This window comes from Sturnira hondurensis, unplaced genomic scaffold (genome assembly GCF_014824575.4).
Source record: "Sturnira hondurensis isolate 20B ecotype Veracruz unplaced genomic scaffold, ASM1482457v3 Scaffold0021971, whole genome shotgun sequence".
Classification (NCBI taxonomy): Eukaryota; Metazoa; Chordata; class Mammalia; order Chiroptera; family Phyllostomidae; genus Sturnira; species Sturnira hondurensis.
The window spans coordinates 529,110-546,694 of NW_028094602.1; the positions used below are offsets into that span (position 1 = coordinate 529,110).

The 17,585-nt window shown below is 42.3% G+C and overlaps 1 protein-coding gene across 1 annotated transcript in view; it reads right to left on the reverse strand.

The window, feature by feature from the left end:
• UROC1 (urocanate hydratase 1) overlaps positions 1-17,585 on the reverse strand; it is a 51,388-nt gene that overhangs the window by 26,155 nt on the left and 7,648 nt on the right. The window contains exons 2-9 of the mRNA XM_037034051.1: positions 16,240-16,370; positions 14,887-14,980; positions 13,982-14,041; positions 13,509-13,637; positions 13,310-13,371; positions 9,852-9,918; positions 9,619-9,762; positions 2,141-2,229 (exon numbers count right to left, since the gene is read on the reverse strand). Of these exons, the coding sequence (XP_036889946.1) occupies positions 2,141-2,229; positions 9,619-9,762; positions 9,852-9,918; positions 13,310-13,371; positions 13,509-13,637; positions 13,982-14,041; positions 14,887-14,980; positions 16,240-16,370 (776 nt within the window). The remainder of the gene's footprint in view (positions 1-2,140; positions 2,230-9,618; positions 9,763-9,851; positions 9,919-13,309; positions 13,372-13,508; positions 13,638-13,981; positions 14,042-14,886; positions 14,981-16,239; positions 16,371-17,585) is intronic.

Sequence of the window (17,585 nt, forward strand, 5' to 3'; positions counted from 1 at the left end):
GCTCCATCACACCTGTCCACAGCTGTCCACAGCTGTCCACACTGGCCAACACCCAGGGGACACATAGATGGCTAGAATGTGGAAGACCCAAGAGGCCACCAAAAGTATCATGTGCAAGTATAGGGCCTGAGATTCAGTGACCTATGAGGTGTGTCCTTTGAGGACCCAGACCATAGGGAAATGGCAGACTTGAATACCCTAGATAGGAGAGTTGAGGTGACAATGGTGACGCTTCGTGAGGCAATACTTAGAATTGGGGCTATTGCTATTAGAACTCTAATAAGGATCATCCTAAAACTCACTCAAGGTGATCCTCAAATCATAAAAGTCACTAAAGTCGATTCCACATTGGAGAAATAAAAGTACAAAAAAAAGAAAATATTCTGGAGAACAGAAAACTTGAATATATAAAGCCTCTCACAGATATGAAAGGTATCAAAAAGCATCAATACGTGGGGCAGTGTGGCACCCACTCAAAGATGCAGATCAACTGAAGTCCTCACTTAGCAGAGAGATGCCAGCAGGGGCCAGACATGCTCCTCTCTCAGGCACACCAGGATAACAAAACAGGAAAAGGACACTTGGTCGCAGAACAGTGAGGGATGCTGGGGAAGGAGGACTGCATTACAGCCTAAGGGCAGGAACAGGTACCTTGAGTCCCCCAAGAATAACTCCATTCCCACCTGTGTCTTCTGCAGCTCAGGGAGCAGAAACGTGGTGAGGCAGGCTGCTTAAGGCGGTTTGTTAAACTGATGTGAAATGATTGTGTGTATGTGTGAATGGCAGTAGAAGTTAAGGAATTAAGCTGGCCCAAACTTTGTGAAAGTGGAAAGAAAAAGAAGGCAAATGGAAGAGGTATATTTAGATATGGCAAGAATATCAGAGTGGTTGGAAGTGTGTGAGTGTGTATGTCTGAGTGTGTATGTTGTAAGTATGTGTAAATGGGTATGTGTGTGTGTCAGAGTGGACAAGTGCATGTGTTCAGGATGCTAGCCAGCATTAACAGGGACAGCAGTCAAATCAGGCAAGAGCCTTTAGTGGCACATTAGATTTTGGAATTTTTCCTGTAATTAATGGAGAGTTAGTTATCTGAGAGTTTTACACAGGGGTGCAATGTAGTCAAAGTAGTATTTTAGAAAGATCTATGTCAAATAATATCCCATCTTCAGAACAGGAATGTTTCTCAAAATCTGTGTGTACTTAAACATTTTCATATAAGCCCGCATTGATTAGAATATTGTAGTTGGGACGGAGAGCCGCTGTGGTGATGCATCCTCCCCACACACTCAGTACTACAAAGCAAATCAGTTGAGAGGATGCTTCCAAAATGGCATTTGAGCAAAAGCCCTCTGGCAGTCTGTCCCCCCAACCCCATTCCAAATAAAGTACCTCAGAAGACATCAAGTGGAAGGGGTAAAGCTACCCCTGATATCACACATGCAACTACAATGAAGAGGAAGATGAACTTATATTGAACCTGGTGGAGTCGCCCTGAGGGAAAGCATCATTCAAAGGTTCGTGTTTCCCCAATAGATTCAGTGAGCACCTACTATGTGCAAGGCACTGGGATGAGCACTGAGGTCACAATAGTGAGAAACACAGACACATTGTTTGCAAAAATATGGCTGAATAGCCCTGACTGGTGTGGCTCAGTTGATTGGGCATTGTCCCACAAAGCAAAAGGTTGCTGGTTTGATCCCCAGTCAGGGCACATGTCTGGATTGTGGGTTCAGTCCCCAGTTGGGGTATGTATGAGAAGCAACCACTCAGTGTTTATCTCTCATACTAACGTTTCTCTCCCTCTCTTTCTCCTTCCCTTCCCCTCTCTAAAAATAAATAAAATCTTTTTTTTAAAAAAAGCTATGGCTCAGTGTTGAGGGGAAAGTAAGAGGATAATTGAAAGTCTATTAGAACCAAGTGTCTGACCACCAAATTATGCAAACCCAGGGGTTTCCTACACATCAGCAAGTAGTAGATACTACAAGACCCTCCCTGCTATACTGTCTATGAGTGTTAATGAGGTGTGGTGGCCATTTGTGGCCAGGTGTCAGGTGTTGGCAGGCCTATTCTGAGGAACCCAGACTCTGGGTCCCCTTCTATGGTCTCCCCACTTTCAACACTCACTTGTCAGATGTTGTACCTGAGTCTTTCAATGCAGTGGTCCAAGTTGTCGGTCATTTCCATCAGCCAACCTTGCTGGTGGCGTTTCATGAGGGCTGCTTTATCCACCTGTGACCAAGAAACATAAGCCACCCAGTCACAAATCATCCCAGGGTTTGTCTCCACTAGGTAGGTGCCATACTCTGATATAAATCACCCACTTTTATTTTCTTTTTCTTTTTTTTAGTGGCATTAACCATAGTATTTTAGTGTCCCCCCCACGACCCCCCTCTGCTCCACCCATCCTTACCTCACACCTTCAATCCTTACCCCCTCTTTGGCTTTGTCCATGTGTCCTTTATACATGTTCCTTGATGACCCTTCTATTTTTCCCCCTTATTTCTCCCCCACTCCCCTCTGGTTACCATCATTCTGTTATGTATTTTAATTGTCTCTGGTTATATTTTGCTTGCTTGTTTTGTTGATTAGTTTCCTCTTATGGTGAGATCATATGGTATTTGTCTTTTACCACCTGGCTTGTTTCACTTACATTATGCTCTTCAGTTCCATCCATGCTGTTGTGAAGGGTAGGAGCTCCTAGGCTACTTCCAGCACTTGGCTATTGTAAATTGTCTGCTATGAACAGTGGGGTGCACAGGTTCTTTTGAATTGGTGTTTGAGGATTCTCAGGGTATAATCCCAGCAGTGGAATTGCCACATCAAAAGGCAGTTCCGTTTTTAGTTTTCTGAAGAAATTCCATACTGTTTTCCACAGTGGCTGCACCAGTCTGCATTCCCACCAATAGTGTACTAGGGGTCCCTTTCCCCCACAACCTCACCAGTACTTTTTGTTTGTTGAATTATTTATGATGGCCATTCTCACTGGTGTGAAGTGATATTGCACTGTGGTTTTAATTTGCATCTCTCTGCTGGCTAGTGATGCTGAGCATCCTTTCATATGTCTCTGGGCACTCTGTACATCCTCCCTGGAGAAGTGTCTCTCCAGGTCCTTTACCCATTTTTTAATTGGGTTGTTTGTCTTCTTGGAGTCTTGTGAGTCCTTTATATATTCTGGAGATGAAACGCTTGTCTGAGGTACATTGGTAAATATATTTTCCCATACAATTGGTTCCCTTTTCATTTTGCTGATTTTTTTAGCTGTGCAGAAGCTTTTTATTTTGATGAAGTTCCATTTGTTTATTCTTTCCTTTATGTCCCTTGTTCTAGGAAACATATGAGTGAAAATATTGCTGTGTGGAATATTTGAGATTTTCCTGACTATGCTCTCCTCTAGGACTTTTATGGTATCACAACTTATATTTAAGTGTTTTATCCATCTTGAGTTTATTTTTGTGTATGGTGTTAGTTGGTAGTTGAGTTTCATTTATTTGGATATAATTGTTTAGATCTCCCAATAACACTTGCTGACGAGGCTATTTTTACTCCATTTTATGCTTCTGTCCCCTTTCTTGAATATTAATTGACCATAGAGACTTGTGTTTATTTTTGGGCTTTCTATTCTGTTCCATTGTTCTATGTTTGTGTTCTTATGCCATTTTTTGAAATGTTTGTTTCATATCTGTGAAATATGTCATTGGTATTTTAGTAGGAATTGCCTTGAATCTATAAATTGCTTTGGGTAGTATAGACATTTTGATAATGTAAATCTTTCCAATCCATGAAGGATTGGTATATGCTTCTATTTGTTTGTGTCTTCCTTAATTTCTTTCTTCAGTGTTGTGTAGTTTTCTGAGTACAGTTCTTTTCACCTACTTGGTTGGGTTTATCCCTAGGTACTTATTTTTCTTGTTGTTATATCAAATAGGTTTTTCCTCCAATTTCAGATTCTGGTATTTTGTTGTTGGTGTGTAAAAATGCCTTCAATTTCTGAATATTGATTTTGTGTCCTGCTATATTGCCAAATTCACGTATTAGGTCAAATAGTTTTTTGGTAGAGTTTATAGTGTTTCCCATGTACACTATCATGTCTTCTGCAGACAATGACAGTTTTACTTCCTCTTTTCCATTTTGGATGCCTTTTATTTATTTTTCTTGTCTGATCACTGTTGCTAGGACTTCCAATACTATGTTGAATAGAAGTGGTGAAAGTGAACATCCTTGTCTTGTTCCTGATCTTAGCGGGAAAGCTTTTAATTTTTGCCCATTGAGTATGATGTTGGCTCTCCATTTCTTATATATGACCTTCATTATGTTGAGAAATGTTCCCTCTATTCCCACTTTGCTGAGTGTTTTAAGTATAAATGCTATACCTTATCAGATGCTTTTTCTGCATGTATTGATATGATCATGTGACTTTTGTCTTTCCTGTTGTTTATGTGATACATTACATTTATTGATTTGCAAATATTGTGCTATCCTTGCATCCATGGGATGAATTCCACTTAATCATAGTGTATGATATGTTTAATGTATTGCTGGATGCAGTTTACCAATTTTTGTTGAGGATTTTAGTGTCTATGTCCATCAGTGATATTGGCCTGCAGTTTTCTTTCTTTGTTGTATCTCTATGTGGTTTTGGAATTAGGATGATGTTGGCTTCATAAAAAGAGTTTAGGAGTCTTCCATCTTCTTGGATTTTTTGGAGCAGTCTGTGAAGGATAGGGGTTAGTGCTTCCTTAAATGTTTTATAAAATTCTCCTGTGAAATCTTCCAGTACAGGGCTTTTGTGTGCTGGGAGTTTTTTGATTACTGCTTTGTTTTCACCATTTGTAATTGGTCTGTTCGGGCTTTCTGCTTCTTCTCCATTGAGTTTTGGGAAATTCTATTTTTCTAGAAATTTGTCCATTTTACCCAGGTTTTCAAACATCTTGGCATATAGTTCTTCATAGTAACTTCTTACAATCTTATTTCTGTGGTATCAGTTGTAATCTCTCCTCTTTCATTTCTGATTTTGTTTTGGGGGGTTCTGTCTCTTTTTTTCTTGATGAGTGCACTTAAAGGCTTGTTGATTTTGTTTATCTTTTCAAAGAATGGGCTCCTGGATTTACTGATCTTTTGAGTTTTTCTTTTAGTCTCTATGTCCTTTAATTCAGCTCTGATCTTGGTTATTTTCTCCCTTCTATTTGTTCTGGGCTGTCTTTGTTGTTGTTCTTTGTAGGCATAGGGTTAGGTTGTTTATTTGAAACATTTCTATTTTTTTTAGGTAGGCCTGTATAGCTATGAACTTCCCTCTCAGGACTGCCTTTGCTGTGTCCCATACGTTTTGGGTTGTTGTGAGTTTATTTTCATTTGTTTCCAGAAAGGTTCTGATTTCTTCCTTGATCTCATTCTTGACCAATTCATTGTTTAATAGAATGCTATTCAATCTCCTTGAGTTTGAGTGTTTTTGAGTTTTTCCCTTGAGTTTCGTTCCCAGTTTCAGTCCTTTGTTGTTGGAGAAAATGCTCGGTATGATGAAAATTTTCTTGAATTTGTTGAGACTTGTTTCGTGTGCTATAATGTGATCTATCTTTGAAAATGTCCACGTACATTTAAAAGAATGTGTATTTTGCTTCTTTAGGATGAAAGGTTCTATATATATCCGTTCAGTCCATTTGATCTGGGGCATTGTTCAATGATGCAATATCCTGTTGACATTTTGTTTGGAAGATCTATCCATTTTTGACAGTAGGGTGTTAAAACCCCCTAGTATAAGTGTGCTGCTGTCTATATCTTGCTTGAAATTCTCCAAGATTTTCCTTAAATATTTGGGTGCTCCTATGTTGGGTGCATATATGTTTATAATGTTTATGTCTTCTTTATGGATTCTTGCCTGGAGTATTATGAAGTGTCCTTCTGGGTCTCTTTTTATGACCTTTGTTTTGAAGTTTATTTTGTCAGATATAAATATTGCTAGCCCAGTTTTTTTTTTTTTCATTCATTTGCTTGGAACATTTTTTCCTAACCCTTCAGTTTCAGATTGTGTAGGCCTTTTGTTCTGAGGTGCGTCTCTTGTAGGCAGCATATGTGCTGGCCATGTTTTCTTATCCATTTTGCTACCCTGTGTATTTTGATTAGACCATTTAATCCATTTAACATTTAAGGTTATTATTGATAGGTACCCATTCATTGCCACTTTACCCCTTTTGTACCTGTCTTCCTCTCTCTCTCAATGTTTTTCTTCTTAAAGTAGTCCCTTTTGCATATCTTACAGTGCTGCTTTGGTGGAGGTGTATTCTTTCAGCCTTCTTTTGTCTGGGAAACTCCTTATTTTGCCTTTCATTTTAATTGAGAGCCATGCTGGGTAGAGTAGACCTGGTTGTAAACCTTTGCTTTTCATTAGTTGGAATATTTCTTGCCATTCCCTTTTGGCTTGTAGTGCTTCTGTTGAGAAGTCAGCTAGAAGCCGTTTTGTGTGTTTCTCCCTTGCTGCCTTTAAGATTCTCTCTTTGTCTTTAAAGGTTTAATCTCCAAAATATACAAAGAACTCACTCGACTCCACTCAAAGAAGACGAGCAACCCAATTAAAAAATGGGCAAAGGAGTTGAACAGACATTTCTCCAAGGAGGACATACAGAGGATCCAGAGACACATGAAAAGATGCTCAATATCACTAGCTATCAGAGAGATGCAAATTAAATGCAAATTAAAATCCCACAATGGGATACCACTTTACACCAGTCAGAATGGCCATCATAAACAAAGAAACAAACAACAAGTGCTGGAGAGGTTGTGGGGAGAAGGGGAACCTAGTTCACTGTTGGCGGGATTGCAGACTGGTACAACCACTATAGAAAACCGTATGGAACTTTCTAAGAAAACTAAAAATGAACGTGCCTTTTGACCCAGCAATTCCACTATTAGGAGTATATCCTAAGAACCTTGAAACATCAATCCAAAAGAACCTATGCACCCCGATGTTCACAGCAGCACAATTCACGATAGCCAAGAGTTGGAAGCAACCTAGATGCCCATCGGTAAATGACTGGATCAAAAAGCTATGGTACATTTACACAATGGAATTCTATGCTGCAGAAAGGAAGAAGGAACTCCTACCCTTTGAAACATCATGGATGGTACTGGAGAGCATTATGTTGAGCGAAATAAGCCAGGCGGTAAAAGACAAATACCATATGATCTCACCTTTAACAGGAATCTAAACAACAAAACAAACGAGCAAGCCAAATATGACCAATGACACTTAAATACGGAACAGGCTGACAGGGTCCAGAGAGGAGAGGGAAGAGAATCATAGGGGAAAAGGGGATGGACTCACATGAATAAGTATAAAGGACACATGGACAATAATTAAGGTGGGGGGCAGAAATGGGAGGGAGGTGGGGAGCACTGGGGAGGGCAGGGCAGGGAATATAAAACAGAAAACTGTACTTGAGTAAGAATTAAATAAATTAAAAAATAAAATTAAATTAAAAAATATTCTCTCTTTGTCTTTAAATTTTGCCATTTTAATTATGATGTGTCTTGCAGTGGGCCTCTTTGTGTTCCTCTTGATTTGGATGCTCTGTGCTTGCTGGATTTGTGTGTCTTCTTCTCTCATCACATTAGAGAAGTTTTCCATCATTACTTTTTCAAAGGTTTTCTATCACTTACTCCTCTTCTTTTCCTTCTGGTATCCCTATTATATGGATATTATTCCATTTTATGTTGTTCTGCAGTTACTGTAACTCCTCTTTTTTCTTTTTGAGTCTTTTTTCCTTTTCTTGATATTTCTTTTTTCTACCTTGTCCTGCAGCTTGCTGATTCAGTCTTTTGCTTCATCTAGACTGATTTTGATTCCCTGCACTGTGGTCTTCAATTCAGAGATTATGTTTTTCATTTCCTCTTGGCTCTTGTTGAAAGTTTCTGCATCCTTTTTCTTGATGATATAGTTTGCAGTAAGTTCCTCATAGTTTCCCTGTAGTTTTTGGTAATTCCCACTGAGCTCATGAGCTTTCTTACATCCATTGTTTTGAACTCATTATCTGATAGCTGACTTGGCTCTATTTAATTTAGCACTCTTTCTGAAGATTCCTCCTTTCCTTTCAATTGGGGGCTGTTTCCTTTTCTTCCCATTATTTGTGAGACTCTTCTTGATTGCTTCTGCTACTTAATTTGATCCACTTTGACTCCCTGAGTTTGCAGTGTGAACTTCTATGGTAGGAAGCCTGTGAGATCAAGGTGCAGTCTCCTTGATCTCCTGAACTTGATGCTCTTGGGATGCCCTTTATGATGTTTATGTTAACTCTCTGGATGTCATTGAGTTTTGATTGTCCTTCTTTGGTGGGTCCTTCCCTCCACCTGGTTGACTGAGGGTCACTCTGTCCACCACATCTTATGCTGTTTTGCAGGTGCAGCCAGAACAAAACCACAAAGCCCAGGAAACAAACCCACATCCATAAAATGATGGATTACCCTCCCCTACAATCTCACTATCAACAGCAAATGAACCAGTATTAACAAGAGTGTAAAGATTTAATACTATTATATGAAAGGAGAGAAATAAAATATAGTATTAAGTCCAGTGCCTTAATATGCACAAACTTGATGGACAAGATCACTCTTGTCAGGGCAGATGCCTTCCAATATTTATTCTTTCTCCTTTTTTTAAATCAACGGAAGTTAGGTTGTGTTTAGAGTAACAATGTGCTCAGCCCCAGGAGATGAGCCATGTCCAAACTAACAAATATCCTTTCCACTGTCTCCAGCTCCCTGGTGGATAAGACTATCCATCTGATCCAATACTGACCAGAATTTTGAGGTATTATTATTATCATTATTATTATTTTTGCTGATATAGAGTCAGCCATAGTTGACACTGTTCTTTCTCTTTTCTTCCTTCCTTGACTATAGATGGGTTGTCTAGGGCTGTGGCAGCCATTTTGTACCCACAAGGGAAGCCCAAAAGAATCTAGAGGTATTGGCTCTGAGCTGCTGAACCAATGCCAACACTGTTGGTTATATGAGAAAAATAAAATCCTATCTATGTGAACTGCCATATCTCAGTCTCCTGTTATCTGTAGTCAAATGGGCTCCTAATAAGTACAGCTATGTATGTTTCAGGTTTAGTATCAACTAAGTGTAAATCACACTGGCGTGTATCACCAAGGCTTTTCTTAGAGTCACTCACCTTCTCTTCCTGTTTCCCTGCCTGTCCTTGGCACTACCAAAGAAAGCTGTGATGGCCACTGAGAAAAAGCTGCTGCACTCCCCTCTACTGATGGGCAGCGCATCTGCTTCCTACTCCTTCCTGTGAACTGTCTGAGTTAGGGGTATCTATGTTAACTTATTCATAACCATTTATTATCTCCTAGCTATATTCCACATTTCCACTAAGCTAATGGAAGCTTAACCCACAGAAAGTCAGTTTCATGGGATAGCTTCAACAGGCATTGACCATTGAAAATGATGAGCACTTTGAAGGCAGGAGGGGTATACTGCCCTGGGAACCTACCCTGGAAGGCTTTGTGGAGGGGACAAGGAAGGGGCCAGAGATGAGAGTGTTGTGAGAGTGAGTAGCTCTCAAATGAAGAAGGAGGGAGGTGGGGAGGGATGAGGACCCAGTGCTCCTTGTGTGCTCACCTCTGCTATAACACCAATGCATCCCACAATGACTGAGGCTTTGGCCTGAGCCCCACTCATTCCGCCCAGTCCAGAGGTGACAAAGACTTTCCCAGCCAGGTCATTGACACCCAGGTACCGACGACCAGCATTCAACAAGGTGAGCTGCAGGGAGAGGAGTTGGAAGTTCACTGTCCACTTCATTCATGTCCACCTCCCATCCCCTGAGGCTAGGCATGACCCCTGCCTCTTACCACTGTGCCATGGATGATTCCCTGGGGACCGATATAGCAGTAACTGCCTGCTGTCATCTGGCCGTACCTGACCACAGAGAAAGCAAGCAAAGGGTGAGCCCAGTGCCAGCCCCCGACTTTTGATGGCTTAAAATTCATTTTTAATTACTTCCAAATGCATTAATACATTCTTCTTAAAAAAACGAAAGAAAATATTTTAGAAAAGCTTACAGTCCCCCATTTTGGTACCCTCTGGCCTCTGAGATCTCTTATAACAGATTTCATTCTCTTAAAAACTGTTAGTATTATTGGTAAAATCACACTGGAGAATATTTAGCCACATTGACAAAAGTTTAATGTGACCCAGCACTTCCACTTTCCATGCCTATGCCCATGTAAAGACATGCACACCATTGTTCATAGCAATTTGATTTGCAGTGGCCAAACCCTGAAATGCCCATCACCAGGAGGAATGAATTGCAGTATATGAACACAATGGAACTCTACACAGAAAAAAGAAAGAATATATTCCTCCTATGTGTGATGGGCCTTCCATGGGCATTGAAGCCTTCCATGAAAGAGTACATTCTGCAGGATTCCATTCATTTAGTGACCTTCATCTTGGGACTTTACCTGCTGCAAGGAAGGCTGGGAGCTGTGGGAGGCAGGGGTTGGGCTTGTTCTCCAGCAAGAGGTGCTGACATAACTATGCACACTCCAGACTTGTACACTGTACTGTGTGTAAGTTAGACTTCAGCAAACCCATTTAGAGCACTGTTTTCCATAAGGAGTTATTATTATCAGTATTAGTTACATAAATGGCCTCATTTGGTAGGTGTTGTTTCTATAGCTTGTTTTTTTCTCCAAACGCAAGGCTTGTGAGATTCTTTCCACATCAGCACTCACAGATCCTGCTCACTCCTTTGGTGGCTCCAAGTATGTAGTATCAGAAGCCACAGAATGTTCTCTCCCCATCCATCATCAGGATGGCTCCAAATTTGCTACAAGAACAATGTTGCAGTGAGCCACATCTGATCTGCGTCCCAGGGTAGAAACCAGGAAGCAGGAGTGCTGGGTCATCACGTGCACACATTTAAAATATTAACGAATACTGTCAGACTCCTAAGTGACTGTCCCCAGCAATGCATGAGCATGCCTGTTTGCATTCCTTGATAATTATCAAATATTTGAATTGCTGGCAATGTAATAGGAGAATGACAACATTTTGTTATTGCCTTAATTGTACTCTTCTTGAGGTAAGGAGAGTCTCAAGGGAGACTACCACTTACTTTTCTCCCTTATAAATTTTAAGTTCATATCTCTTTTCTATTGGATTCCTGTTGCCCAGGAATTTACCCTTCTGTCTTCTGGATCAGAAGTGGATCCTGATTCTCAAAGATCTGTATTTAAATATCAAGCATATTCCATAATTTAGGCAAGGCACTGGACCACTAAGCACCTGTATTTCCTCTTCCAAAACATGAGGATGCAATTCCCTTAACTTGAAAGGTCATATGAATATTATAAAACATAACAGAATAGTGCTGATATGATAAATACCCATCCAGGGAAACAGGTGAAACCATTAGAACCCACCTCAACCCCCAGCATGGGTGTGTTCCCTGGTGGGCCTGCATCCATTCAAGCAGAGTGCCCAAGGGTTTCCTTTGTGCCACATGCTAAGGGTGTCACCTTTATCATTTAATTAACTCTCACAATCATTAGTATTCCCTCTTTACAGATACAATTCAAGTTTCCAAGGTTATACTATGACACATAGCAGAGCTGGCTCAATCCTTTGTGTTTGTGACCTGCTGCACGTTACTCCCAAGATAACTATCGTAAGTAAAAGTGTGGGGTAAAAGTTTCTTTATCCCAGTCACTAGATATAGCCCACCCAGCTACCTCCAGCTTCCAATTTGTGATTGCCTGTTTTCTCACGTCCTCCCCAGCACTGGGTATTATCTGTAGTTTTATTTTTGTCATCCCAACAGTGAAAAGGGCTTTACTTTAGTTAGTAGTTCTCATGTTTTTTGTTTTTTTTTATGTGATCTGCATCTTTTCTTTAGGTAACTGCCTACAGCATCCAGGGTCAACTTTCAGGGGCAGCCAGACCAGGTCTGACTGACTCTGTAGCTTCACCCTCTTTAAACTTCCATTCTGTATCTATGAAACAGAAGCATAGTGACTTGCTGGAGGTCACAAGAGGCAGAGGAACCAGGAGTGGACCCCATCCTTCTGACCCTTGGTGCTTCCACCGGTACAGCAGAGGTCTTCAAGGCTCATAGTAATAATAAGATCAACTGTGACTACTAATGACTGACAAAAAAAAGTAATTTGGTTTCTAATCCTCAGTTTTTTCCTCCACAAAATGGAGTAATAAGAGTACCTATTTCAGAGGATTATGTAGAGGATTAAACCTGTAAATCCTAGAACGACAAACTGTGGCAACTATTATATTATAAAGCACTAGTCTGAGGACTGATTTATGGGCTCCCAATACTATGATGTGATTATATTTTACATGGTTATTATCACTCCCAGAGATCCACAAAGATGTACAGATCAGGGCATTCACTGTAAAACTGCAAACAACCCAAATCAGGAGGTAAGCTGGCTAAATGAATTATGGTACAATTGAATACTGCAGGTAAAACAGGAATAAGTTAGACTCATGTTTCCTGAAATGGAACAATGTCCAAGCTATATCGTCAAAGGAGGAAGGCAAGTACAGAGGTATCATATTGATCTAATTATCTATATTTGTTTTAGCTATTCACATAAGAAATTTCTTTGAAAGGACACAAGGGAAACTGTAAATTGGGGATCTAGGGTGAGAGAGGGATTTCCTTTCCACTGTAGCTACTTTTATAATGTTTGAGGGAAGTTTTCAGCCCAGATCATGCATTAATTTTATAACAAATCAAATGGCAGTACTCTGCATCTTTATGGGGTTTGAGTTGCTTATATGCAGGCATTTGTTAGAACTCATTGAATGGTACATGTAAGATCTGTGCATTTCATTATGTGTAAATTTCACTTCAAAAGAAAAACCTATAAACAAATATCGAATTCCAGACCATAATATTTACAGCTTACTTTGAAATGCATCAGAACCCAATTGGACAGATGGATAGATAGAGGGACAGACAGAAAGACACAGATAAAGTGAGTTCAATAGTATATTAATCACAGAATTTTTTATGTTTATTGTTGATTCTTTCAATTTCCTGTATGTTTGAAACTGTTCATAATAAAATGTGAGATAAAAGCAGGATTCAAATTGTATGTCCATTTGCTTATAAGTATATAAAATTGTAGGCATATTCATAAAAACTGCTAGGGAATATGTAAATATCGAATTGGTATAGCACAGTGATTATATTTTTCAAAATTCTACTTAATTTTGCTACATTGTTTTATAATAAATATATGATATTTACTGGAAAGATATAATTTAAACTGAAATACAGACTTACATTGTAACCCCCATGGCAAAGAGCTTCTCATACTGGGTTCTAGAAGAGTAGTTGGGAATGACCTGGAAAAGATGGACAAGACCCAAGGGCTAAGGGCAGCATAGTGCCCTTGGAAACAATAGGTAAGCAGGTATTAGGGGCAACTGGTTTTCCCCGCTGTCCCTGGGCCATCACTATGCCCAGCTGCCCCAGGACCCACCATCCCATTGGTAATAACCAGCCTTGGGGCTTCAGGGCTGCTTGGGAAGAGGCCCATAGGGTGTCCACTGTACATGACCAGCGTCTGCTCCTCTGTCATCTGTGACAAGTAGGACATTGTCAGCCAGAACTGCAGGGGAGAGCAAAACATGGAAGACCCTGTAAGTGGGGGACCCACAGTGGGCCCCAAGGCACCCCCAGACTCCAAGAGCTCCCCAGGCCTCAGAAGTCCTGCCCAGTGGCCCATCCCTCCAGGCCTCCATTATACTCTAGTGGTTCCTGGTGACTCAAGTTAGGCCACTCCTGCCCTGAAGACCTTCCACATCCTCAAATTGTTTCCAGTGCTGTAATCTCAGGCATCAGGCAGACAGAGACCTGGGTCCCAAGCCCTGGGTTTATAACCTCCCTCTAGGCCAGAGGACATGGTCGTGGGTAGGGCCTGGGCATGGAGCCAGGCCTCATAGTTTAGTGTACCTGAGCCCAGTTGCTGAACACTTGTCCATTTCCGCCGTAGGTCACAAGCTCCTGGGGAAACTGAAGAAGACAAAGTGTCATCTGAGACAGCAACCTGGGGAGGGAGGGCACCCACCCCTGCACTGGGCTGTATGGGGCAAGGTGGACAATGGGCCTTTATGAAGGAGTGGTGGGGGCAATGGGAGAAGCCAGAGGGTGTGGCCCACCTGTGACTAGGAAAAGGGCTCAGCTTGGGGTGAGGGATAGAGCTGGGTCCAGAGTCACTTTGGAAACTCAGCCTGGGGTCAATGCTATGGGTACATTTGTGATCAGGTTTTGGGTCCAGGGCCAGCGTCTAGGAAGCTCTCACCACTATGCAGGGTGGTCAAATTCTAGGACCATGTCACCCTCAAGTATAATACTTAGATATTCACCTTGAAAAGCCTATCTTGTCTCAAATATAAGGTCTGATGTACAGACTGGCTCTCAAGGAGGCCTGTCTGTTACAGGCATGTGTGGTCACACCTGGGTCATCCACACATGGGTACTGAGCACTTGAGTCATGGCTTGTCTGACATGCTCTAAGTGTAAAACTCACTCAAGATTTAGACTTAGTGGAAAAAATTGTGAAATAGCTCAATAATTTTTTTACTGATTACATGTTACAATGATGATATTTCAGATATATCAGGATAAACAAAATGTAGTATTAAATCTTTTCTTTTTTACTTTTTCATGTGGCTATTGGAAAACTTAAAATTACATGTGTTTCTACTACACCAGTGTTGATGTCCTGATGTTGGTGCTGTGCTATAGTTACTAGGAATCTATCATTATTTCTAAAAAAAAGCTTAAATGCATTATATGGATGTCTCACGTTACAATTCTATTGGACAGTCCTGGCACCTGTGCTTCCTAGCTATTACCTGGGCCACGGCAGGATCCAGGTTGTTCATGATCATGTGCATGATGGCTGCTGCGGCTTTTGTCCGACAAGGGTACTGCTTCATTGGGTAGGCCCTGCAAGGGGAGTCCAGCCATTAGGTATGATGATGGGAGGGCACGCAGGTGTGAACAGTGAGACCCAACATTCTGCTGCAGAAGTCACTGGGAGCTCTCAGCAGGAACCAAAGCCAACTGGCTCTGGTGCTCACCTTATGCTTTGCGCCCTCCACCCTTTCAGGTGTGGGCAGTTCAGCCACCACTCCATTCCAGGCCAGCCTTCCTTTCTTCTCAGCAGGCTCCCACTGAGAGAATGTTGACTTTGAAACAATGCTGATGTCTACTTTCCAGAAGCCTCTACTCTGGGTGCCATTTATTTTTTCCTTCTTTATTTTGTCTTTGTCTAACCCCCCTTTCTTAATCTGCCTTCTCTTGGAGGGTCCCTCCCTTCATTCTAGTTTCAGTCCAGATGACCCCTCAGAGGCCTGCCTGACATTCCTTCTTGACTCAGCTTCTCTTCCCACTTTTGTTTCCTTATGGAACTTTTTGCCATCAGATGCTGTGATTTGTTTGTTTCCTTCCTAGGCACCAATTCTAGAGCAAGTGCCAAGCAGCAGGCCCCAAAAGGAATGAGGAGATATGATTCCTGCTTTGTGGGGTTCAGGCCATTCCTTGTGATGGTCCCAGAGAAGTCTGGGCTTTTGGCATATCCAAGAACAAAGGTACACAGTGTGATACCTGGGTGGGGCAGCAACATCTGGGAACTGTGACAGGCAGATCCTTCCACCCCACTCCAGAACTGCTGACTGCGCAATGTGGGGTGAGGCCCAGCCATTCATAGCTTCACAAGGCTTTCAGTGACAATCACAATTCATCTTGTGAGCTTTGATGGGAAGCCTGGGCTATTTGAAAACACTGGCAGAGCACCCTTTAAAGCTCTCCTTGCCCTTTGGCAAGACACACACAAAAAAACATGGTGCTTAAAAAGGATTTTGCATACAGTTTGGATTCAGAATTGCACAGGACCCACACCCCAGGACAGTGAGCCAGAGGGGCCTATTTAATAAGAATTACTTCATCTCTGGCCAGTCTTGGGGGCTTCAGCCACCTCTAGGCTGCAGACTTCCACAGATGATAACACTGCCACCTCCTCTCTCTGTGTGAGGGACAACGACTCAGTATGCCACATCCATGGGCCTCCTGTCCATAGTGTGGACAGCCTTAATTTCCCCTTCTCTGCTGACTCTGGAGTTCCTGACCTCCATCATGGTCCCTCCTACATCCCTCTCTTCCCACTCTGGGCCCCTTTGAAGCCACACCTGCCCGCCAGCACTCACCTCATTTCAATGTGGGGGCAGAACCGATACATGTAGATGTGTCCATACAGCCGCAGCTCTTGGGCAAACTCAGGGGCTAGAAGCTCCTGCACGTCCAGGGGGAAGTAGCGTAGGGCATTCCTCAGTGCCAGCTGCAGAAGGAGAGTGGTGAGGTGTACCAGGGGTGGGAGCTCAGAACCAGGCATCTTGTGGCTTTCATAATGGGCCATTTTCCCCTACATGGATTTGCCCCTGCTTCATTTAAAAACCTATGGTCCCACCCAGAGACTGCCTTGTTTTCACCCTGGGTCCATCAACAACGTCACCACCTACATGTAGCTTTCCCAAGAAGACTTGCTCACTGGAGACCAGGCTGCTTGACTCTAGGCAAGGACCACAGTGGGTCCTGCCCTGAGGCTTGTGGCTACAGTGGGAGATGCAGAATCCAGCGGAGTGAGAATAGACCTGTCAGGAGCTCATAGAACCTTTGTACAAGCGCAGAGAAACACTCTCTATCAGCTTGTCAAGTAACCTCAGACTACACTTGCAGCCCTGGGACTCATATACAGCCAGATGTGGGAGGCCCAGCATAGAGCCTAAAGCCAGAGACAGGACGAACCTTCTAACAGCTCCTTATCTAATTAGGGAAAGCAGCCCAAACTCCCACACTCCCCCAACCCTATCATTCTCCATACATCCCTGATGTCCCTGGTCCTACCTCAGAACCTTTGCATGTATCCTCCCTTTACCTAAACCCCCTTCCCTAATCTGCCTTCTCTTGGAGGGCCCCTCCCTTCATTCTAGTTTCAGCCCAGATGCCCCACTCAGAGGCCTGCCTGACATTTCTTTCTTGATTCAGCCTCTCTTCCCGCCTTTGTTTCCTTCTGGAACTTTTTGCCATCAGCCATTGTGATTTGTTTGTTTCCTTGCTTATAATCTGTCTTTTTAAGATCAAAAAGGGCCAGAGTCCTGGAAGAACCTTTCATAGCTCTCTTTCTTCTGACACTCAGACTGGAGCCTAAGGGTAGAGGCAGGCAAAGTGGGGGAGGTTGCTAGGGTGACAGCCTGGTGTCTGGGTGGATATTGAAGCCATTCATTCATCCAATGGCCATGGAGAACAAACCACCTTGGGGATGATGGAAGATGAAGAGCTGCTTGTGGTAAATTTATTCACTCATTCATTGAAAGCATGTTTATTGAGGGAAGAGTTGGTATGGACTCGAAGAAGACAGGTGACTGACACTGGAAGGCAGGAGGTGACAAGAGAAGAAAAAAGGGCCTAGGAATGGGCATTGAGGACACCAGCATTTGGGTGGGGGCAGTAGTACCACCAGGAAGACCACGAGCTGGGAACTCAGCCAGGAGCA